The 24131-nt window shown below is 41.0% G+C and overlaps 1 protein-coding gene across 1 annotated transcript; it reads left to right on the forward strand.

The window, feature by feature from the left end:
* The first annotated feature begins 938 nt into the window (after window positions 1-938).
* Window positions 939-22233, forward strand: EXOG (exo/endonuclease G). Its single transcript, XM_005026386.6, has 6 exons — window positions 939-1153; window positions 2258-2407; window positions 5849-5988; window positions 7627-7703; window positions 10553-10667; window positions 21645-22233. The coding sequence occupies exons 1-6, from the start codon at window positions 1006-1008 to the stop codon at window positions 22104-22106; spliced, it is 1092 nt and encodes a 363-aa protein (XP_005026443.1). The 5' UTR covers window positions 939-1005; the 3' UTR covers window positions 22107-22233.
* Window positions 22234-24131: the final 1898 nt, after the last annotated feature.

Genomic DNA, 24131 nt, shown 5'->3' on the forward strand with positions numbered 1-24131 from the left:
TAAGCTAAATCCCAGGACCTTGCCCTGGAGTGTCTTCTTTTCTGCCAGCTCGAGCAGAGGAGCAGAACAGAGCAAGGGACACAAATCGTTTAAAATGGTTCCAACCGGATTTACAAAACCTTCTCTTCTAAGACTTTAATATTTGCTGGAAGTGGAAGTTACACTAACCCTAAGCTGGTGTTAGAGCCATGGCTGATCTGAGGCAGCACACCCCTGCTCACAGCGTGTGAGGATGGCTGGATATTTGCTGGTGCAGCTGTTAGCAAATTCCCTGCTGGCACAATGCTGGGAGGTCTGTCACAGGTGGGGAAATAGCTTTGGTGTGAGGTACGGCTCAGAGCAAGCGTTGGACCTAGAATTGTAATGGAGCTTCCACTTCACATTTCCCCCCCCCTTTCAGCTTCAGCTGAATACCCTAAAAGATACAGTGAGGTTGGGGTGGACATGGAAAAAGTATTGAAAAATAATTTTTTAAAAAGAGCTTTTTATACTTGTGCCAGCATGGTGAGGAATGTAATCCCCCAAACATGAGGCAGGAAAGGTGTGCGCTCAACTTCAAAGTGAAGCATGGCTGGCCTTCTCCAGGCACCTGATGGTGGGGAGTCCCTGCCCTTGTATTTTGGCATTTTTCATTGCTATACGCATCACTTTTCAGCAAAAATACTGCTTTATTGGAGCTGGGAAGGAAATGCTTACAGGTGTGGGTGCCTGTGAGGGGTAAACATAATAATAATCATGCTGTCAGATTCCCTCATGAAGCACTTGATGTCCGGTCACCAAATGGCGGCACTGTCCCCTGCCTGGGGACTGGTTTAAGCACACCTCTTCGGGCTGTCCCTGTGAGGGCGAGCCCTCTTTTATTTTATTTTTTTAAGCTTTCGGGGAAATCCCGTTTTACCCTTTATTAGCACATTATTGTACTGAGGCGACGCCGCCATGGTGGGCTGACAGAGGGCGCTGCAGCGCGCCGCCGCCATCCTTCCTCTCTCCCTCCCTCACTCCGCCATGGCGGCTCTGCCCCGCCATCGCCGCTTTTTGGGAGGTTTCGTCTGCGGGGCCGCTGCGGGAGCTGCCGCATCTTGCTGGGCAGCCTGGAGGCTTCTCCGGAGCCAGAGCCAGCCGGAGCCGACCCCCGAGCGGGTCCTGCCGGAGGGTAAGAGCCGGGGGCTGAGGGGACGCGGGGAGCCGCGGCTCCATAGCGCAGCGCGGGGCGGGAGCTGCTCCGCCTCAGCGCGGCCGCGCTCTCCACAGTCTCCCGTGTCCCCCGAAGAGCCGCTCTGTTCCCCTGTGGTCCTGCTTTTTTTTTTGGCTGCTTCCTCCGTGGAGTGCCCGAAGTGGGCAAAGGAGGGCGGAGGGATGTTATATTGGGGGATTCAGGGCTGAAAATGGGGTTATAAACGCGGCTTCCCGGTCGCAGCCAAGCGGTGCGTGAGGGGAGGGGGTGCCTGCGGCTGACAGGATGGCTGACCCTGTGGGCAGCTGCAGCAGCCCTGCGTGGTCTGGTCATTTGGCATGTCTTTGTAAAGATACAACAAACACACCTACACATATGTTTACTTATAATCCCACAGGTCGGGCAGGCCATAAATAAATTTCAGCCCTTTCCCCCCCTGCTTCCCTGGGGTTTCAGGTGTGTAGGGAAGGGGTATTGAGGGTGCCTCAGGGTGTGGAGGGAGTTAATGTATTTCTCTGTAATCTGAAGGCTTTAAAAGTAAGTAAGGTGGATGCAAATATTCCTCCATTAGAGAAAAATGTTTAAAAAAAAAATCTTACAGTGAAGTTTTCCTCCATTCAGCAGCGTGTAACTATTCCTAGTGATGGTAGGACTTGTGCTTAACACCCTGATTTGCAAGGGGGAGTCTGATTTCTGGCTGGGTTCCTGAAAGGGGCAATCTGTGTGTTGGTACCCTGTGTCCTGAACTCCTCTTTGTCCGATGAATCCCTAAATAAATGATAGTTTCTCCTGTAGAGGCCAACCCAGAGTAATTGCTGAGTAAATGTGTGCAGGCATTGCAGTGAATGAGTTAGTCTTAGAGCTCAGATCCTCCTGTGAGGGCATGATGGAAAGCACAGCTGTTTTTTGGTGCAAAGAAGTTTCACTGGATTGCTCTCTTAATTATTTTTGTCTTTAATTGTGGCAGTAATCTCAAATAGCTCCCTATACAGTATGTCTACATCCACAGAGATGCTTCTCTTACTGTCTTGTTTCTGATCACATTTCATCTTTGGATTGCTTTCTGTTTATTTTTCTCTTCAGAACCAGTAGAAGACTCTCTGCTGGAAAAATATGGATTCCCTGAAGCTGGAACAGAGACCAGATGTTACACAAATCATGCACTGTCTTACGATCAGGCAAAGCGCGTGCCTAGATGGGTGATTGAACATATTTCAAAACAGAAGACACTGGGTATGTAGGTGTTTATTTACTTAGATTTACGGCAGTGAGAATAGGTTTTGCACTTCACAGGATGCGGACCCAGGAATAAACTGGGAGAAAAACCCTGTAGTGATCTCTAGGTATGCCTTTTTCCAGCTATTCACAATCTTACTGGAGGCAGTAGGCCTCTGGATGGATGTCAGCTCTGTTACATTTGAAGGCTGATATTGCTAGTGAATTAAAAGAGATCTGTCACTGCTGGTTGACAGGTCTCTTCAGTATTCCTTATCTTGCTGGGATTTGTCTAGTATTGCACATATAAGACAGGTCTGCATGACACAGCCCAAGGGCTGAGTGTGAAGGGGGAGTGAAGAAGAACTAGAGCTATCTTCCATGAGAAGAAATTTCTGTTGTGAATTTATGAAACAGTCTAAAAGCACCAGATCAGTGTAGCTGAATCAGTGTAAACCTTCTAAGTTATGTTGCAGGAGGGAAGCTTAACTTCCCTCTATTAAATATGAATGGATGGAGAGAAAGTAAAACTGAAAATTAAACTTCTTACCTTATTCAACCTGCAAAATTCAGTCTCAAGTCCCTCAAATTGTTCTCGCTTCCTTAGCAAGCGTAGTTAGTTCTGTAGGACAATTTATGTCAGTTGAGGCACTGCCCCAAATGAGTCAATGCCTTTAATAACCAGACCATTTCACCTATAGATCTTGAAGAGATTTGCTCAGAATGTGAAGAAAAGATGAATCTCTGTTTCTGAGATAAAAATGGAGCAGAGGGCATCAACAGTTATAATTGTTCAAAGCTAGATAATGCATAGCTACTTGCTGCAGACATTACCTACTTTGATGCAGTTCTGTTGTATTTTCTGACGTGCATTATCTAATAGTCTCTTCCCTGTTCTTTATGCAAGACAGGCTTAGTGATTTTTGCTGTCAGTGCTGAGTGAAATGTGAATGGTATACAGTCGTTATAAATCAAGTTTATAGCATTAGTTCAGCTTTTATAAGGTGAATTATTAGTAATGGATAACTGTATAATTGTAAAATGTTTTATGAAATCAGTAGCCCTCTAAATATATCTTTATCACTGTCTTCAAATTACCTTTCAAAATTAAAAGCATGATCCTGAAAATATTTATAACCCACCCCTAAGTAGCATCATTGATTTCCCTTCTTTCTGAGAAGAAAGCAGTAGTTCCAGGCTTACTTTCAAGCAGGCCTTAAAAGTTGAATTGTTAAAACTTTTTCCAAATGATCAGGTACAACTAACTGCAAATTGAAAATATGTATCTTGAGACATTCGACTCAAGATTTATATATAAGAGCTATTGTAAGTGAGATTTGGGGCATACCTGTGTTGTTCAGGGTATCTGTCACAAAAACCTTCCGTGTACTGGAGTTTTTGAACTGAGAGATGTAAAAAAAAATAAAAATAAAAATAAATATGGGGGGGGAGGGAGTGTTGGAAAGAACTTAAGTGTTTAAAAAACACAGTGGGAAGGCATTAGCTTTAAATGTAAATGAGGTCTAATTACAGGAGTAATTCTCCATTTTATCAAAGCAGTGGACAGAGAATAAATCTTGATATATTTTCCATTTTTCAAGTTTAATTGATAAATTACGCTTTGTGCTTTGTCTTAAATAGTGAGATGAAGTGTCTTTTTTTTTTAATGATAATTCTGTTGCTTTGCATGCTGATAACATCATCGGTGTTGCTTCCTAAGCATCGATCCTGTGTTAAACTATCGTACCACATTCTTTACCAAAAAAAAAAAAAAAAGAAAAGTGAGAGCTCCTTCCTTCTACCTGCGCTGCATAAAGATGCTTTGACCACTCTCCATTTTGACATTATCTCCATATTACCTCCATGGACATATGCACAGATGGCCAGTGAAGAAGAGGAAATTGCTTACAGACACTGGTTTCTGATCTGCATTATCAATATGTCTGCACGTTCCCCACTCCTTCCCTTCTTTCTTGTGGTCTTTAGATAATTCTTGGATAGAGAAGCTGCCAAGTGGAGAGCATGGAGCACAGCATGCATAGGGTGTGTATGCACTCAGTAATATCACTGAATGTACATGCACAGTCAGCTGTAGAAGACTTAACTTTAACAACTAACAGTGGTAATCATTAAAAATTGCCCTTCACGTTTTATTGCAAGAGAAAGTACTTTATGAAGTGCCAAGTTTGAGGAAAATTCTTGTGCGCACAGGCCCTAATTCATGCTTGAATGAAAAGAGAACATGTAATGGTCCTCTATATATTGCGTGCGTGAAATTTTGCCTGACACCCTGAATTTAATGAAGAAAAATCATTATGCTGGGGATTCTTTGAATTATATTGGCATTTGGAAAAAAAATGTGGACAACAGTGATGGTGCTTGAAGCTCTCCCACCGCCTGCGTGGCCCTGTTGCACAGGCACAGCCTAGTCAGCCCTTGGGTGTTCCTCAGCTGCCTTCATGGCACACCTTGCTCGTAATGGCTGTTCATGGATGGATCCAAGGCTATTCCCTAAGAAAAACGGTGTTTTGTTGGAGGTTTTCAGTGCCAGAATAAATCATGCAAGTCTTCTGGCCATCACCTTTTCAAGGAAGTGGCCGATTTTGGGATGAAGTTTTCTCAAAGTTGCAGCCTGCTCTGAGTAACTTCTTTCCCAAGGAGCAGGCTGGGACTTAACAACTTAACACAGTGCAGGGACACAAAAAGGTGTATGCCCACGAAATCTGTAAAAAAAAAAACAAAAAACAAACAAAAAAAAACCACCACAGGCTCCCTGGCAGACGTAGCAGCTTAGTTTGGGCTGCCATCTCTGGAACAGTTCAGCTAACTCCTCCCACAACCCTCTGCAAAAATAAAAATAAAAACTGTCTTAAAGAAGACTTAAGCCAGGTCATTTTTGTGCATCATTTCCAAATGTCTGGAAAGGCAGCAGGGGAATCCCGGAGAGGGACAGGAAATCTCTTCACTTAATTCTATGCACGTGAAGAACAAATGACTTGATGTTCTCTGGAATGGCCTTATTACCAGTGGGAAGTTTATAAAATAAAGCCATTCCACTTCCAGGTTAGACTTGGAAAAAGAAGAAATGCTTGTAGTGGCTCAAACATTAAAAAATGGAACTGCTGCTGGTGAAGATTTGTGTATCTTACTTGTCCTAAAAAGAGAATCTGTACTGGTTTATATCTTTAGCAATCTTGCCTTTAATATTAGTCTGCCTTTATGATAAGGGTAAACTATTTTTCTTTTGTTTTTGTCTATAAAACAGTAAAAATGCAGTCTGAGGTAGGGAAGGGTAGTGGGAATGGAGGTAGGAACTGGAGCATGGATCTGTAAGGAGAACTCTTGTACGGCTGAGGAGAATATTCAGATTATTGTGTTGAATCCTAAAGTGTGGGCAATTTGGTGAGATGTCTTGTTGTTGATAGTTTAATGATAACAATCCAGTGTGTTATTTCTTAGGCAATGCAGACCGAAGGCACTGTAAATTCAGACCAGATCCTAACATCCCTCTAATGTTCAGTGCTGTCAATGAAGACTACCTTGGGAGCGGGTGGTCGCGAGGACACATGGCACCAGCAGGAGATAACAAATTTTCAACAGTAGGATTTTTTTATTTATTTATGTTTTTTGGAAAGGGTGAAAAATACTCTTAAGAGTAACGTATGATGTTCCTTTCACTGTTTTTAGATGGAATATGGTCTCATTGTTGAAGCACAGGCCTGATTTCAGACTTAAAAGGTCTGTTCTTGATTGAGCATTGTAGGATGCTTGTGCAATCTAACTCAGGTGTCCAAATTGAGTGAAATTTAGAGTCTCAAATGGGAACAAAGAAGTTGAGAACCTTCACGCGCCAAACCTCACAAGTGTCTTCTGAAGCTCAGTGAAGGGAGACGAGGAGAGATGACTTCATTTCAGCCAACAGGTGCTGAAATGTTTAAGGCTAGATTGGGCAAAGCAAAGATACTGTTAAGTACTGCTCTACATTGGCAAGAGGATTGACTGGATGATTTAAAAAGTTTTTTTCCCCCTTTCTGGCAATGTATATGAGGTAAATTAGAACCTTTTTGCCATAGTTCTTTCAGTCTATAAAATGTCTTCACCTGCCGTTCGTTTGAGTTGTAAGAAAAGCATGCCCTAATGCCTTGGCTGACTAACAAAGCAGCCTTGGATTTATTGGATCCTCATGTGAAATGTGCCTAATGCAGGCAATTTGTCAATTAACAAGCAGTTTGAATTTGTATTTCTGCTCTGCGTAGTAGTATGCTCTGGGGCAGAGTGACAGCACGCTGGCATGTATCGGATCAAAGAACCAGTCATTTTATTTCTGCTGGAAGCGTCTTGGTGGGAGGTTATTTGTGATACCTGGGCAGTTTTAGCAGAAGAGTTACCTGCACAGAGAGATTCTCTACCTGGTTTGAAATGCAGTGAGGTAATACGGTCTTTCCAATACAGAGTTATAAAACCTTAATTTCACGGTTTAATTAGTGCAGGCAGTGTTTGCCCATTACTCTAAATTCTGTCAGCACCTTCACTTTGATGAAGAAGTATCTGAAAAACATTGACAGCTGTAGAACCTGTGAAGATTCTGGGTTAAGATTTTGGATTTTTTTTTTCCCACTGTATTTCCCTGCATATGTGTAGTTGTTTAGCCCCAGGTCATTCACATCTCGAGATATGCAAGCTTCAATTCAGAGAGGTTTCTGACACTTTTAAAGCATAAAATTAAGCAGGTATGTAGGTGTTTGCATGTTAAGGTCCCATCATTTCATTACCTGCATCATATGTATTTGCAAGATTGTAAGATAGAGGTGAATATTCTGTCTTTTGTTCTGACAGAAAGAAAAAGCTGGGGAATAATCACTCAAATAAATGAAAAGCATAAGTGAAAGCATTGTCCCCTTTAAAATAAAGAGTATCTAGTTGCATCCAAAGACATTACAGTACTGGGAGTCTGTTAGCATGTTAATTACTACTGTGCCTCTAGAATTGGACATTCTTGTACTGTTTCTGTCCAAAAAAAAAAAAAAGAATAGATCCAATTTGCAAGGTTTGCTTCTCAGTTTTACACCTCTTATTCCAAAACATTTTTGTAGATACTCTGACTCAGCTCTTGTCTGACCTTTTATTCTGGTAATGGTAAAACTAAACTAGAAATGGCTTCTGATCCAAAAACTTATAAAATGTGTTTACAGCTCAGATGTTTCAATGAAATGATACTATTTTCTTTCTTCATGCAGAGAGCTATGGCTGAAACGTTTTATCTCTCTAACATTGTGCCTCAGAATTATGAAAATAATGCTGGATTTTGGAACAGGTGAGAAATTACTTATAAGGAATTAACTAAATGAAAAATATCAGGCTATCTGTAGAGATCATGTCAACCTTCTCTGAAAGGTAACTCACAGTCCTCACAATGCAAGAGCAGTATAATGGCTGCTTTAGCTCTTTATTCAGGAAAACTTTACAGGGCGTTTATTTAGAATAAAATCATTTATTCTGGCTGATGTGGGTAAAGATTCCAGGCTTAACATTTCTGTCTGTAAGGAAAAATAAGTAGGAGCAGGGAAATGGTTTAGATCTAGTTTTAACATCTCCAAAAAAATCACTTCCAATATCAGAGTATCCACATCTCTGTACGTGGACATCTGTTCACTTTGAATAGGAGAACTGAGTGCTCCCTGCTGAGCTGTGACTACTCCAGGGCTTTTTTAGGTATTTCTCGGAGTGCTGGCTTCCAAGTAGCACTCAGGCAAGTTCTCTGTTGTTTGTGAATGCTGGCTGGATCAGCTGGGAGGTGAAGCGAGTGGAAGTAAATCTTACCTTTCTTTATGTAGGGTTTTTATTCTGTCATCCCCTTGAGCAGAAAAAAAGCCTAATAAAACGAGCATTCATTCTGTGCTTCTTGCATAGGGCTTAAAGAATGTGAAGACTCAGAAACAGGAGGGGAGAATGATGAATTTCACAAGGCTCACTCGAGGGAAGGTTGGCAAAATCATGTACAGTATTGTACTAAAAGTATGTCAGAAATGCATCATCGTTCAACGACACGCACCTGCTTTCCAGTTTTTACAAGAGTGCATATAAAATCATATGAGGCGTTCAGTAAGGTTACACTATTTTATAGACAAATAAAACGCTATAACATTTTAAGAGATGTTTCTGTTTTGTTTTAATACCTCGAGTATTTGAGCGTAAAATTTCCTTGTACTGAAGCTAAGCGCTGGAACCAGTTTAAAGCTGGAAACGCTCCTTATTTCTCTGGAGCAGGATTGGTGCCTGATCAGGAAATCATGGGGAGTATTTTAGAATTTCCCCTGCCACTATCAGCCCCACAATTTAAGCTGCTGTTATAACTTTCTACCAACCCCAGCACCTTATCGCCACAGTTTAAGTACACAAACCGGGCATTTGTGTCACTTGTTTCGTCAATTGCTTTTTAAATGATACGTAGTTTTAAGGGTACTGTACCTCGTATGTGTTGCATCCCTTCCTGTCTTCAGTACTCCCTTCCTTTCTTGATTTTAATCACTTCTTGAATTGTCTTTTGAGGTGCAGACAATACAGCTTAGAGAGTTTAACAGTCTGATGATTTTTAAAGTGATGTTTGCCCTCCAGCTGCGTGTTTTTGCTGCTTTCCCAGTTCCAGCTCTGATATGTGCCTTATTCTACAGCGAGTCAGCTCCATTTACTAACCCAGTTAAACTGATACACATTTTGGTTTGGTTTGTTAAATTTCTGCCAGATTAGAAAATTGGATCAACTGGTGAGATGAATGCTAGAGCCAGCGTGGAGTAGGACAGTACAGCTGGGGCAGGCAAGGGGAGCAGGAGGAAAGAAGACTGCAGGACTGTCTTTCAGGAAGCTGTTAGATAGATATTAGACTGGTTTCTTGATGTGGTCTAACTGTTTATTTGTCATTTTCTTCCTACCAGTGTGCTTCCTACCAACGTGCTTCTTTCTTCCCTTCTGTCTTGAGTGTAACTTCATGGTCACTGTAGTCGGATCTCTGTCCCTGCTACCACTAACAGCTGTTCCCTAGCTGCCTTTATTCCCCTTCTTCCCTTGTGCCAGGTGGTGTTTGTAGTGCCATGCAGGGAGACGTCCAGAGGAACTGAGCAACTTGGAAGCAAAGCTAAGGAGAGCAGAAAACAAAATTAGCTTGTGGTCAGTGCTTTGGCTTGTCACATGGCAGCACACCATCACCAAAGAAAAATGGGTTAATTCCTGCTAATTCTGATTTGTGTGAGCTTTTTTAACTCACTAACCCATCACAGGAAAAAAAGTCTGGTTTTGGTCAGGGTTATGGACAGGTGAGGAATGCTAAAGCTGGCCCAAGTGAGAGGTATGAGGAACAGGAGGGAGAAGGGGGTGAAACTTTCCCCCGTGAAAGCAGACATTATCTGGGGTCGTCTGTCTCCTGTTCTGGTCTCTTTGTCCATTTGAGTGAGGAACAGTTCTGTCTTTAGTAAAGGCCCAGTAGGTGCTCACTTTATGTAATTTCTGTAACACCTGGGATGTTAGATCAGAGTGGCTACAATCTCCCATTTTCTGTAATAAAGCTGTGATCCGGAAAACTTTTTATTTGGAGAAGTATTTTATGCTGTAAACTGAATCAGCTAGTTTAGAAAACAAAACGAATGTTAGTATTTCTGGAGTAACTCTTTTTAATTAGTTATATATCAAAAAAAGCAATAAGTAGGCTTAGCAGGAATGGCACATAACAACTCTGGAAGTTCTTTGAGCTACAGAAAGAGCTGCTTGTTCAGGACGTGGATTCCTTGGGGGATGCATACACACCCAGTAGTGTGGTAGAACCATTTGAACTAAGAATGCCACAGCCTGTTTAAAACAAGTGTCTTGCTAATCTAATCAATAGTTATCTTGCTGGTGTCAGGTGTGGGATTAAGTAGAGAATTCAGATTTTCAAGTTAGGTGGCAAGGCTACAGGAACTATTTTCAGATGTGTGTGATAACACACACCTATCTATACATAAGTGAAACTGGAACAAGAGGGAAGTATGGCTTGGGCCTGTGGTTTACCTTCTTCGGCATGTCAATCAGTCATGTGAGTGTGAAGTCCTCTTGCCCTTCATGGTCTGTTTTGAAGTTTGTTGTGTTAAGTTTTCCCATCTGGCTCTACTCAGTCTGACAAATATGTTTCAGAATGGAAATGTATTGTCGGGAATTAACCGAGAGATTTGAGGATGTCTGGGTGGTTTCTGGACCTCTGACCTTGCCTCAAACAAATGATGATGGAAAGAAGAGTGTTACTTACCAGGTATGTACTGGGTTAATTGTGCAGTGGTTATACTTTTTTAAATTACTATTTAAGAACAGGTTTGATATCATTGCAGCTTGATAAAACAAAGTTAAACATCCTACTATCTACAGTATGTCCAGTAGTAGGTGGGACTAGTTCATGGGAAATATCTTGCCTACGTGTTAAAAATATAATTTTAAAATTATTTGTTTTATTTACAATGAGAGAACTATTGAATGTCTTCATGATTTGCAGTAAAACTATATTCTGACTTCTGTATGACAGTGTCTAAGCAGAGTGTGGGTTTTGCTGATTTGAATGTATCTGTGCAGTCACTGATGTATTTTTTTAGAAACATGGCACTACAAAGGTAATGGGGGTTTTTCAAACCTATTTAGGGGATTGCAATGCCCGTGCTCTGCTAAAAGCAATTTCAAAAGCAGTTCCTTGGTGATATCCCATATGTATCACTTAAAATCCCAGTTGCAAGGCCTTATCTAAGAACAACAAAGTCAATTGAAAGACTTCATTCAAGTTCCGTAGGTTTTAGGTGAATGCAGTATAATCACTTGCCCATGATACCAGTACCTCTTTTGGTCCTCTGTTTTATTATTTGTTTTAAATACCCTGAAGATACGGGTTTGATCAGGCACACTCTCTAGAAATTATCGCTGATAGACAAACAGGAAAGGTTATCACGTTGAAAGGTGAATTTATGGTTGCTTGTCCTAACTTCTTGTAAGCATGCTTATAGACATCTGTAGGATCTGTAAGGTTCCTTGAAAACCTTCCTATGCTCTTCTGCCCCTACTGTAATGACATATTGCTGTTTTCAGTTGTTGAATGCTAGCAAGCATAATGCAAATAATATGGTATTTTGCACCTCTTGAAAAAAACACTTCTCCATGAAAATAAATGCTCAGATGAACTGCAGCGTCAGCTCGTGAGTGATTCAGCTGTCCAGCTAGGTCTCTGAGGAGCAATGAATGAGCTTGCTATAAAAACAAACCCTGTAGCTGAGGATATGAGAGATGCTAAAGAGCGAGATGTTCGGCTTTCAATGCTGGCTTGTTTAGCAGTGAGATTTAGGCACTATTTCTCTGTTCTGAATGCGCTTGGAACTTTTTTTTGATTGAGCTTGGAAATCAGTAGTGATTTCATTGTTTTTTGTTTCTTTTTTTGTTTGTTTCCCTGACAGTCCTGTGTTACACACATGAAAACGCGATAATTATAGTTCATCTTTTTCATGTTGGGTGGCAGTTGCAACCTTCAGTTCCAACCTTGTATGCAGGTGCTGATTGGCACGTCCTTCCACGAGGTCCTTAATGAAGTAGTGCAACAGAGAGAACCATCCATGCCGGCTTGTTTTTGTTTGTTTCCTTGGCTTTTTTTCTACTGCTATAGAAAGATACATCAGCACAAAGGAGTCCAGCACGTACCGGTGACAGTGTGAGATATGTGGCAAAACCATGTAGCTGGGAGCAGAAGGGAAATGTTCCTTTTCAGCAGTGTCAAGCTTAACATTTGGCTCACTGTCACACAGAATGGTACCGTAAGAGTTCTCCAGGTTTGCACATAGCTTGCTGGAATTTGTTTTCTTGTAGTTGTCAAGATATTGCATTTATTTACCATTAAAAATACAGCTTAGTCTTACATTGCAAAGAGCTAAAAATCCTGAGCAGACTTGAAAATTTTATAGGCTAAAATGATTTTCCAGGAAGCAGTTGAATCATTTATCAACTGCATCTATCAACCGTTTTGGTTTAATACTGCTCGTCTTTATTTTTTTTTCTCTAGAGAAAGTGTTTGCTTAGAAGAGGAAAGATTACCTTTTCTGAAATACAATTATGGCTCTACATTTTGGTTTTGAAATGTAAATGTTAGTATTCCACAGGTAAAAAATAACAGCAGGCACTGCATCTTACTGCCTTTATTCAAAGTAACTCGATACCAGGATCTGGTGCTGGAATAACAGTGGCACAAAATGTCCGTGCTGCTTTGATTATCATATCGTTCTGTTCTTGTCCGTTGCCAAGATGTCTTCATCATCTTTGGGTTTGATGACAACTCCGGTCTTTTACGAATGTTTTATCAGTTTTGGTCTTAATATAAACTATGAAGTGAAGTTCAGTGTGGAGTTGAAAAGGGTGGAACGATCACACTCACGTGTTCATTTTGCCATTTGGCCATTCATAAATCCTTCAGTCAGCTTCCTAGGATGAGATTCATTATATAGATTGATTTGTATTTAAGCTGTATTTAAGAATAGATAATACTGTCAGCAGGTGGAAAAATAAAATGTTGATTGGGGGTGAGGTTGGGTTGAATATGCAATTATTTGAGTTGGATCCTGTTTGGGTACACTTCTAAGCATAAATAAATGCAGGCTGAGGATTGTTTGGTTATTGTGAGATTTCTTTATAGTATAAGTGCCTTTGTTTGTCATTGAAGCCCTCCTTTAGGGGGAGAGAGTTCAGAGTAGAGTGTTGAGGGATTTTTTTGGTTTTGATTTATTTTTTTTCCTCCATCCATCAACACGTACTCTTAGAAGAGGGAACACAACCTGTCAAAACAGTGAGGAGAAGTTCTTTTCAAACATACACAATTGCTGTCATCGCAATTGATTTTGGTAGTCTAGGCTTCAGCCCCTAAAACGAGAACACTTAAAGAGTTTGCAGCTGAATGAGATGGGAAGGTACCTCTTAGCCATCTTTCAGGAGCAAACCCTGTAAGGTTCAAACAAGTGACTTAGAAATGAAAGGCTTTTAGACCTCATTGTTTGGGCTTATGAAGCTGATGTGGGAAGGTGTCCTTTTTCTTTGTGTGTGCTGTTTAGGGAAGAGTGCTGTAGTGTACACCAAAGTGCTGAGACTTGCAACGTGTCATCTGGCAACATAACTGTTAAGGCTGAGCTCCCTTCTGATGTTGTTCTCATCCTACAAGACTAGAGATGTAGAAAAAGAAAACACACAAGTACTACTGTGAACGTGTCCACGTTCATTTGCTTCAGTTCCTCTCTTCAATTGTAGTTTCCTTGTTTTTTTGGCTAAGTAAGTGATGAAATATGTATCCGTGGCTTTACAGGCTGGTGTTTTTCTCATCAGACATCCAAAAAGGTTATTTTTAGATCACTATAGAGGAAAAACAGAGCATCGGTCATGGCATTGTTCCCAGTTCCTGCTTGGACTCTGGTACCATTTGCTGTTTAATTCCAGAAAGGGAATTAACCTTGAACTCCTTAGATGCCAACGTTGTTCTATCTATTGGCTGAACTTGCTGTATCCTCAGATATGTTCTGTCATTTCATCTGTCTCCAGCAGTGGCTTTTATTGCAAAGAGTAGATTGATGACCACGCTTGGTATCTGAAAAATACATTTTGAGAATGTATGTAAAATAGAATGCCAACAGGAAAAATCTGTTCTGTGTCGTTGGAGAGGCAGATGCAGGTTTTTCATCTTCGTCCAGATCAAATCAAAATGACATTGTCTCGTTTTGTACGTTGCTGCTCTCCAGTGACTGTCACTTCGGTGTTTTTCCTCTGTCAGCAGATTTGGAGTTGGAAATAAAATTTTGCAATAATTCTCCTGCATCGTGCTCAACCCTCCACTCTCTTATTCCCTATGCCACTGTAGTAAATGTTAATTTGAGAAAGGTTTCCCATTAAAGTAAGTATGGTTTAGATAATACTTTGTTTATTGCTTCAAGACAACATTTTCCTGTACTTTTTAGTAAGCTCATTCTGGAATCAGGTCTACGGTTTAATTTTCAAAATGGAATGGCTGCTTTCCTAAGCTGGGCCAGAGTTGTACAACAACTGAACCAGAAAATACACTTACTTGTCATCTATTTCTGTGGCAAACAAGTCCCCAGGACACAAATCACACCTCTCAAAAATAAGATGGTACTTTATGGTTTCCGCAGTCAGGTTTCAAAAGCAGTAGAGATTCTCCTATAAGTTTCTTAGCCAGGAGAGCAGGAATCTTTGTTAAAGGAAGAAATAAACCTTGGGGCTACTTGTTGGCTTTGCCAAATGTGCTCAAGGCTACACAGACACCTAGGGGATGTAGGTACATTATACACGTCCCATAAAACCTGTGTTCAAATGGGTAGTTACTAGATCAGCTGGTGTAAATGGCCAGAGTGCTGTCAGCCCTAAATTTAGACATGATGTACAAGTGAAAATAATAGACACTGGGTTAAGATCGGAGGAGAAGAGACACCAAAGGTGCAGGGTAGATTTATGGGGTTGCTTTTATTTACCACTGTAGCACTCCTGAAGGTTCTTTTATTATAGGAAGAGTGGTGATAGGGGCTGTGGTGGATTCAGTGTTAAGTACAACCTAAATGGATTTTGTGGGAGTAGTAGTCTGTCATCATGTGAACATGGCATTGGAATGCCTGTACACATCCTCTTGATTAAAACAAAGAAAAAACAATATGGTGGAGCGTGTCCTTTAATGCTGTAATTGTGGTTTTAGGCAAATTTTTTGTTTTATCATCTTGTTTCCTTTTTTTAATTTTTTTTTTTTTAAGATTGCCAGATTTGGCAATAGCAAAATGACCATACCACTTTTTTTCAGAAATACATATATTTGGAGAACTTGGCTGTGCGTTTTTGTAACAGTTCATTAATACATTTTTATCAGTACTGTTTTCTATTTTCTGTGTTACCAGAACTGCCTTCACAACATTCAGTTCTTGTCAATGCTATCTGATAGAGTTCTCCCAAATACTGTGGGGGAAAAAAAAAACACTATCAGCAGAATCAGTGCTGCCTAACACAAATCCAGAAGGAATTGGAGTGAAGGCGGTTAAAGCTGTCACAACAATCAAGTAAACAAATTATACTGATAGGAACGGGATTTTTTTACATTGCCAGATTGTCTGCTTCTATATAGAATTCAATATCAAATTATAATGAGCTCCTGACTGTCAAACACAGGGTCGTATCAGCAGGAAGGATACTATCTGCAATAAAACATCTGATGGGCCTGGTCAGTGGCATGCTGTAAGTTGCAGCTAAAACGAAACAAGCCTCTCTTTAGAGGGAGGTGCAGTCTTATTTTGTGTGATGGGAATGTCCTTTTTAATTCAAGAAACGTGACGGACGTCTTAATTTCGTTAATGGCCAGTTAGACGGAAGTGTTGTTACTGGAGAATTGTACGTGTGCTGTTCTCAGTCCATCCAGGCTTGCAGCATGGCTTTGTTCTAAACTCGGGTTATTAAAGACAGGGTAGGATGGAAGAAATGGTTCCTGGAGTGCAGAGGGAAAATCTGCAGCTATCGTTTTAATGTCTTTGTGATGATACCCTTTGATGCAAGGACTCTTCAGCTTGTGCTGGCAGTTAAGTCATGATTGAACGTGATTTCTGTTTACCAGAATCTCAGATAATTGCCAGTAGAGAGCTGGCACTCGCTGATGAACGGCTAGTCCCTTCTGCTAATTCTCTTTGTGGTTGATTTTCATTTTCTAGTCACTAGGTGGCAAAATACTACTTTCACATTCATGAGTCCTTACTTTTAAAAATTATTCCTACCCTTTCAAACGAAGATAAGTTTCTTACTGCTCAGGGCAGCTGTAACCAGTACAATGTAAAACGAAGATATGATAAAGCTTGTTTTAAAATGTCTAATCAGAATAACAGTTCTGCTACTGTTCTAATGCAATCTTTCAGGTATTCTGCCATTACGCCCTTTATGTCAGAATGGAATTTTCTTTCTCATAAAGCCCAAATTGTGATTTTTAGGGACTGCTTTTTCCTGTCTTTATCTGATTACCCCCATGAAGGTGACATTATTTAATGCCATATGCTTTAACTTATCCTGGATGCTGTTAGCAAATGCCTTCATTCTTTATTGTGATATTTAAGCACTCTGCAGGTATTATCAAATTTGTCCTTCTTCCAATTAAAAAAATAACTACAAGCAAGAATAGTTATGAAGAAATATTATGCAAAAAGCCAAGTTCAGGAAAATCCTCATCCAGTGACTTAGGTATGAGACTGAATTTATCAAAGTTCACTAAATTCTCTGTGTTTTAAGAAATCTTGTTGCTCCTGCCTTCATCTTTGTCTATGTGTGTGAGCTCGTTAAGTGCTTTAACTGCTGTTATGTTTGTTGTTTTAGCAATATTTCAGCATCTCTAAATGTTAGGAATTGTGTGTGTTTTGATGGCCCATCCTTGTGACTGCTGTCCGTGTTTAATTGGGCATAACATTGAGTATAATAAGTTTAGGCACACTTGTTGAATATCAGTATCAGTGTCAATGACAATAATAATTAAAACAAAAAAATAAAAACTATGCTGAAAATGGTGTTGCCATAAAGTTGCATTATTAGATGACATCAGTTCAGTTACAGGGCTTCAGGCAGCACCAGATCACTGTGGAAAGCAAAATACAAGGGAATAAGCAGCTCCAAAAAGTTAGGGCAGTGAACATAAGTATGCTGAACAAATACAAACAAAAAAAAGTGAAGTCATATCTGAAATTTCACATCAGTATCCCAAACGATGATGGGAAAGGAGTACTTTTACTGCTGTAAAAAGAGGATTTTTAAGTTTCGTGCATTTTTTTCCTTGTCATGAGGATGTTGACAATTGGAAAGTTTTAGCAAAAGTTTACAGGAATAGAGAAGACTTTCCTTGTGGCCTGCTCTCAGCAGGGTGTGAAAGCACGTGGGACAGCAGTGATTTTCAATATGCCATGGCTGTATTTTCGAGATTGTTGTATTAGCTTGTGAGATGTTTCTGAGTCACATACACTATTAAAAACTGCTGCTCTTTTCCAGCTGGGACAGATAGCTGTTGCAGGCATTGATTGCTAAAAGATCGTCTGCTGCCTGTGGGTAGACTAGCACAAATCAAAGTCAGCTTCTGTATGGATAATCTTAACCTATTTTCCCTTTTTTTGCATTAGGGGCATATGTTCCCTGCCTCTGTTAGGCATGCATTGAGGATGGGGGATAAAGGGGATGGCACAGGTCAGGTTAGTGACTCAGGCTGCTGTAGCTAGGTGGGAAGATCCTCTAGGTGGCAATAGGAAATGACTTGTTGAGTTTGTTTTTCTTACCAGTTGCTTCTGTTGCAAACTTCACTTCTGCAGAATCACACATTGCTTCACTCCGTGGCTGCTGGGCTGTGTGGTGGGCCAGTGATACAGATTCATTCATCTGCAGCTTCTGTGTCAGCTCCCAGAGAAAGGCAAATTGTGGCATATTAAAGAACATAGTCATGGAAATATTACAGCATGCTCCAGAACTGCATTTATTTTTTAACAGGAATCACTGCATCACACTGGCAGCAGAGCTGATTGGTGATGCTTCCTGTGTGTGCTTCATGTAAGTGTTAAAGTGCAGAAAAATCTTTGTCAGGCATATTTAGTCTGTCAGAGAAATGGGGCACCCTCTATTTTCTTTCCTTCCTAACTGCAGAAAGAGCTGGTGGCAGGGCTTTTACACCCCGTTTTGTGCAAGGAGAGGATGCTGCCATGGACTGTTGCCATTTGGCAGGCTAAGAATTTGTCTTAATCATTTTAACGGTATTAGAACTCAGCAAAGTAATTGCAGAAAGAGTTTATTGCTACTCAGAGGATACGGTATAAAGCCTGTGCACTACTTAAATTTTATTCAAATCCTCAAAAGAGAGCTTGTGCGGAACTGAAGTGGTACATAAATTGCATGTATGGCCATTGCCTGTGCTGAGTTTTTTAGAACTGCTTTTCTCAAAAAAAAAACCCTTCCTTTTTCTGGAAGTAGTCCTCTCTTTCCTTCTTTTCCTCCTTCCTTCATATACAGTGCATAAATGTGCATTATTTTGCATAGAATATATAGATATATATCGGGGGGGCTTAATACTGCATAAGCATAGGGTCTGTTTTCCCTTAACACCCACTCCAGGCATTCAGCATTTCCATTTCGTACCTAACCACTCTCTGTGCAGCTCTGTTCATTCCCTCGCCTTTCTCTCCACCCACTCAAGTCCTCAGCCTCCATCCCCTGTTCCCTCTGCTAGCTCGCTCGCACACATTCACCTGTTTGTTTTACACATGCCATATATATCCCCTAATTGGAGGTGCTCCCAGCAGCTCCAGCTACCTGTTCACCCTTCCTCTGGTCTTTTATACAACAGACAGAGGATGCTGGTGTGTGTTTGTGCGTGGGAGGTGTTGAGGAGCGGAGAGGACAAAGCTAAGGAGGACCAAGGTGTTATGCAGGTATTTATAGCAGGAAAAACTTTGCAAAGAGCCCTGGAGAAGGCAGCGCAGGCACAGGAATGATGTTGATGAGGGGTTGTTGGCCCAGCAGAATCTGGGGAGCAGGGTTTGTTCTTAGTATTGCCTTCTCTGGGGAGGCCACAGCAGCTTCAGGGTGCAGCACAGCTGTGCACAGCCTCTTCTTTCCTCTCTGCCCTGCCCTGGCAGCGTGCAGGAGGTGGGAAAAAAAAAGCTCCAGCCTTCAACAGCATCAGTCGCTGCCTGTGCTCGGGTGAATATGGAAATATGAATCCCCTCCTCCTCTCCCCCTGGGGGCTTTTCATGCTGCTTAGCTCCCTCCCTCCCACCCCCAACACGTTGCATGTGCTCCCCGGTTTGAGTGCCAGCTATCTCAAGCAGGTTACACCCCGACACGCCTCGTTTTTGTAGTTCAGTGAAACCCACCAGGTATAACAGTGGGGCGAAGCGTAGTTTTCAGTGTGTTTTAAAATTACCTGTACGTCAGTCGGCTTTGATTATTTATGCAGTTGATCCTGAGGAGCTGCAACTGTGGTTTCACCCACACTGAATGCTAAATGTAAAGTGCTTTGACACTTGGGAGCTCTCATTTCCCTATCAAGACATCTGTCGTAGAAAAGGAAGAGTAGCTTTGGCATAAGGCATTTATTTATTGCTTTCCGTTTTCAGTCACTGCTAGATGTTTAGGCAGAGCTTTATTTAGGAGAGTGTTGGTGGCACAAGCAAGATCATTTCTGTAGAAAAGTGTAAACTGCAGCAATGCTGTTAAATAGCCTTGTATGGGGAAGGGGAGGAAATATCTGTTTTTGGTAACAGAGTAAAGAAATCTTAAGAGCGTGTTTGTCAGAGACTGTAGTAAAGTTACTGCTACGTTGTTGTGCAAAACCTGGAATAAATCCTCTGTATTTAGAGGCTGGCCTTTCTCCTAAAGGTGCTTTTCTCTGGTTTCAGCCTAACCAGAACTGGCATCAGAGGTAGAAGACACATGTCCAGCACTGAATGGTTAGAATAGACTGAAGTGAACTTTGTTTCAATAGCCACGGTCAAATTTTAATATAAAAAATGTGTTTCCTTTTGCAGAAGTACCGACTACTCTCAGAATAAAGCATACATAGGGAATATTTCTTCTGTGGTTGAGTTATACTGTATATATAAATCGACCAAGCATGTCTGAACTGATATACCAACTTAGCTTGTAAAATACTTGCAATTAATGTGATCAGTTGTGGCAGTGAAATAAATGTCTGCTTTCTCTGAAATTGTGTTTTAACTGCATCTAACAAAGGCTGTCAGAAATCAAATAAGCAGCCTTCGCTTCTGCAGGTATTGCAAGTACTGGAAATACTACCAAATTACTGGATTTGATGTGAAAACAAGATGCCTTTGTAGTTCTTGCAGGGAGTCTGTATCTTTTTCTTCTGCTGCCGTTAGAATAAAAGCACGAATTTTTGAAGGGTGGTTATGCAGAAGGGTTATGCAAAACTGAAACTTCCCCTGCATGAGCCTGTTGTACCTTGTCGGCACAGCAGACCCAGTTCAGCAACACTGCAGGAAAAAAAGAAAAGCCTAACACAATGCATGCATGAGATGCATGAGCATCAATTTCTGAATAGAGATTACACTTATCTTTGACAGGTATCTTCCCTGGGACTAAGTTTTGAGACAGGGTGGGGTATCTTCTGTGTAACATATGTGTGTGAGTTTACAGTGCGCCTTGTGTGACATCAGATTCCTGATCATCCCATCCTGGTGCTTCAGTTAAATTCCTGGATCCTGATCCAATTGACACAGCAGGAAATCTATTATGTACACGCTCATGAGTTGAATCATAGTGAATTCATGGAAGAAGCAGATTCATCAAATTATACATTTTCTTTGGATAGACTTCCTTCAGGATACTGAGTCACCAAACGTACTTTATATCCAGATCCTCTCAAAAATGTATTTCCTTAGGTAATACAGCTTGTAAAAACAGCCTGTATAAGGGTATTAGAGATATGAAAAATGACTGGCAGAAGGTAAGTGAGAGCTGATTTGAAATGGGTGTTAAAAGGTACATGATTTGGAGCAGTCAGATCAGGATTCATGTAAAACATATAGATCCAGCGTTACTGAAAACAGCACTCAAAGTGTTAACAATGTGACGCAGCAGGACAAGAACCTCTACCATGCCTTCATGTCAGTTATGCTTACAGATCAGCACCAGAGGATTAGGGAGCTGGGCTCTTGGCTGACTCCCTGTTTCCAAATATGTTTTTCGGATTCGGTTCCAGTTCAGTTTCAGCTGTAACTGAAGTTGCTCTGGTTTGCAAGTGCTTGGGAGATTTAGGTTAAATTCATTCTTCTGCCAGAGCTCCTTGCTCTGGATCTTTACAAATATCTAGACAATGACAGGCTAATCTTTTGGCCTTTTGTCTGCATCGTTGTTTTTAACAGTGCAATGTGAAGTCAGTGGTGGTATGAGAAAGGCAGAGAACCTTCTGGGAGAGTCTTCTACCAACAGTGGCCAAACAACCCTGCAGCAAACTGTTCTCTGCCCTGCTTCTCCTCTTTGAGAAAGAGATTCAGATATCAAATGACTAGCTCAGTCCTGACTGGCTGTATGAGGAGCTGCAATGAAATTGTGCTTTTCCACTGTAGCTTCTGGTCTGATAACATTGCACGTGATTTCAGTGTGTAGTTACGTGCTAGGACTCCTTTTTAGAGGCAGTAGGATCTCTTTTCCCCTCAGTTGACAAGATCTGTGTCTTTTCTTTTGACAGGTAATTGGAAAGGATGATGTAGCTGTGCCATCCCACCTCTACAAGGTGATCCTTGCCAGACGGACCAGAACGTCGACAGAGCCCTTGGTGCTGGGGGCTTTTGTGGTGCCAAACAATCCCATAGGCTTCAGTCACCAGCTGACCGAGTTCCAAGTAAATATTGAAGAGCTGGAAAAAATGGCAGGTTTAGTTTTCTTCCCCCAGGTGGACAAAACCAAAGATGTTAAAAATATCTGTGAGGTGGACACCTGTAAACTGATAGGCTTCAAGGAATTTACGTTGTACATCACCACTCGAAAAGTGCAGAGTGCCCGTACGTTGCACCGGTTGGAGAAAGCCATGTCAGAGTTAAAGGAGGCAGGAATTGAGCCTGATGAATATCTCCTAAAGCTTCACAAGAAGAAGGAGGAAGAACTACTGCAGGAAAAAGAAACAGCAGCTAGAGAGGGGAAAGCTGGCTGAGTACTTCTTTAGGAAGATGCTTGGGTTTTGTACTTTGAAAAGGGAGCTGAAGGCAAACAAAAACCAGGGTTTTATAAATGATCCTTTTCTGAATTGTGAAAACAATAAATAAACATTTGGAAACTGATGGGTTTGGAATAATGTTCATTCTTGTGTAACACAATGCCCACACGTGGCTTGCTGCAGTGTTTAGGTATGGGAAATGAAAATGACCCCTTTTTGGCAGGAATAGATTACAGGACCTCCAGAAAAGGCTTTGTGCTATTTTCCAAGCTGGACGTCAGACTTGGGGTTTGTACGGAATCCCTTCTAGGAATATTATAAAAATAGACAGTAGACACCTTGGGAGTATAGCTGGAACATGTCTAAATGTAATTCAGCCTGCAATTGTCTTTCAGAATGATGCTGTAGAAACGGTGGTAGTTTCTGGGATTTTTTAAGATTAGATTAATTTAGAAATACTTAACACATTTAATAGAGGTTTGTAAGGCATAATCCAAATCCCTTAGAGTCTTTAGTTAGTTGTGACAAACAAAACACATTGTCTCTTACCTCTGCTGACCTTGCATGCTTTGGATACCATAGCATGTCAGTAGCTGTCAACTGTTGCCCTCTGCAACAGGCTTCTTCCCATAGGATTCTGCAAATTTTAAAAAAAAAAAAAACAACAAAACAAAACAAAAAAAAAAAAAAAAAAAGAACAGCTGAGGCAGAGTTCACACAAGTTGCTACCAGCATAGATTAGGTTTTAGTAATTAATGTAAGCTATATCACTTTAACCACTAAGTTTGGACAGACGTGTTTTGTTGCTTATTGTTTGATTTGAGAGGTTAACGCTGCTCTTTTCATTTGTGGTGGTCACTCGCTGGCTTCTTGCCCAGCATCATAGGCTTTGGTCTGTCAGCTTTGCAACATGAAAGCAGATTGACTATAAATGCATTTCCACTTCTGTTCCAGCTGCAGCTGAAGTTGCTCTGATTTTCATCTTCTTGGGATATTTTAATATATTTTTTCATTAGTTTTGCACTGTGTATGCATCTTAGTTTCAGACATAAATTCGTGTGATTGTATCCTGTGAGATTTTATGTCTGGAAAGAGTAAAAAAAGTCAATATTTAGAATATTTTTTTAATGAAAAGCATCTATATGAATTTGGAGTTGTGCAGTAAAACTACCTTTAATAGTTTTATTGTGAGAACTAATAACTTCTGAGAAAGGGTCTTGTGCCAGGCTGAATTGGGTTGTTTCCTTAAAGGATGAATCAGGAGCATTATTTGGCTATTGTGAATCATTGACATGGATGTTCTAAAGACTATATAGTTTCCTTCGTCTCAGTTCAGTTGCACTATCCAAAAGCAGATCGCTATAATGTCGTTATGGTTCCCACGATACTTCTGTGTTTGCCAAGAACCCATTTACACAACCCAGGCATTTAAAAGCAGAGAAGTGTGCCTAGCTAAGGACATCGTAAAAGCTTACTACCCACATAAATTAGAGACAGATTGGGCGAAATCCTGACAAAATGTTTGCTCATTTCAATTTTAGCCCAGAATTTTGGTTGTTAATCTTACTGAGTGTAACAAAACAGTAAACTGCAAAACAACAGCCCACCTCTCACTGTGTGGGATATAGATGTCAGTGTTACAGCCTGGAAGAACAAACTGCCTGCTGCTTCGTGTGTGTTCTGAGGGCCTTGCATGTGCTTCGCAGGAGTCCAGGCAGCCCTTAGAACTGCCTTCTGGTGCTGTGGTGGCATCAGCTGCTGTGGAAAAGGTACCTGGTAGTTGTTTTTGGCATCACCTTTCTCATTTCAACACTACCTAAGATATTTATGGTTTTAATTCCACCTTTCTCTTTGTCACCAAAGTTTTCAGCTGAGAGGATAGAGAGGTACAGATGCTCACGCACACCTAGCTACCGCTGAAACAGATCTCAGTGCCACAGGTACGTGTCCAACTGGCAAAAACTTGTGTTTGGACAGCACCAGTTTCATGTGAAGAACTCATCTCCCTGTTCTGCTGCCAGC

This window comes from Anas platyrhynchos, chromosome 2 (genome assembly GCF_047663525.1).
Source record: "Anas platyrhynchos isolate ZD024472 breed Pekin duck chromosome 2, IASCAAS_PekinDuck_T2T, whole genome shotgun sequence".
NCBI classification, from domain to species: Eukaryota; Metazoa; Chordata; class Aves; order Anseriformes; family Anatidae; genus Anas; species Anas platyrhynchos.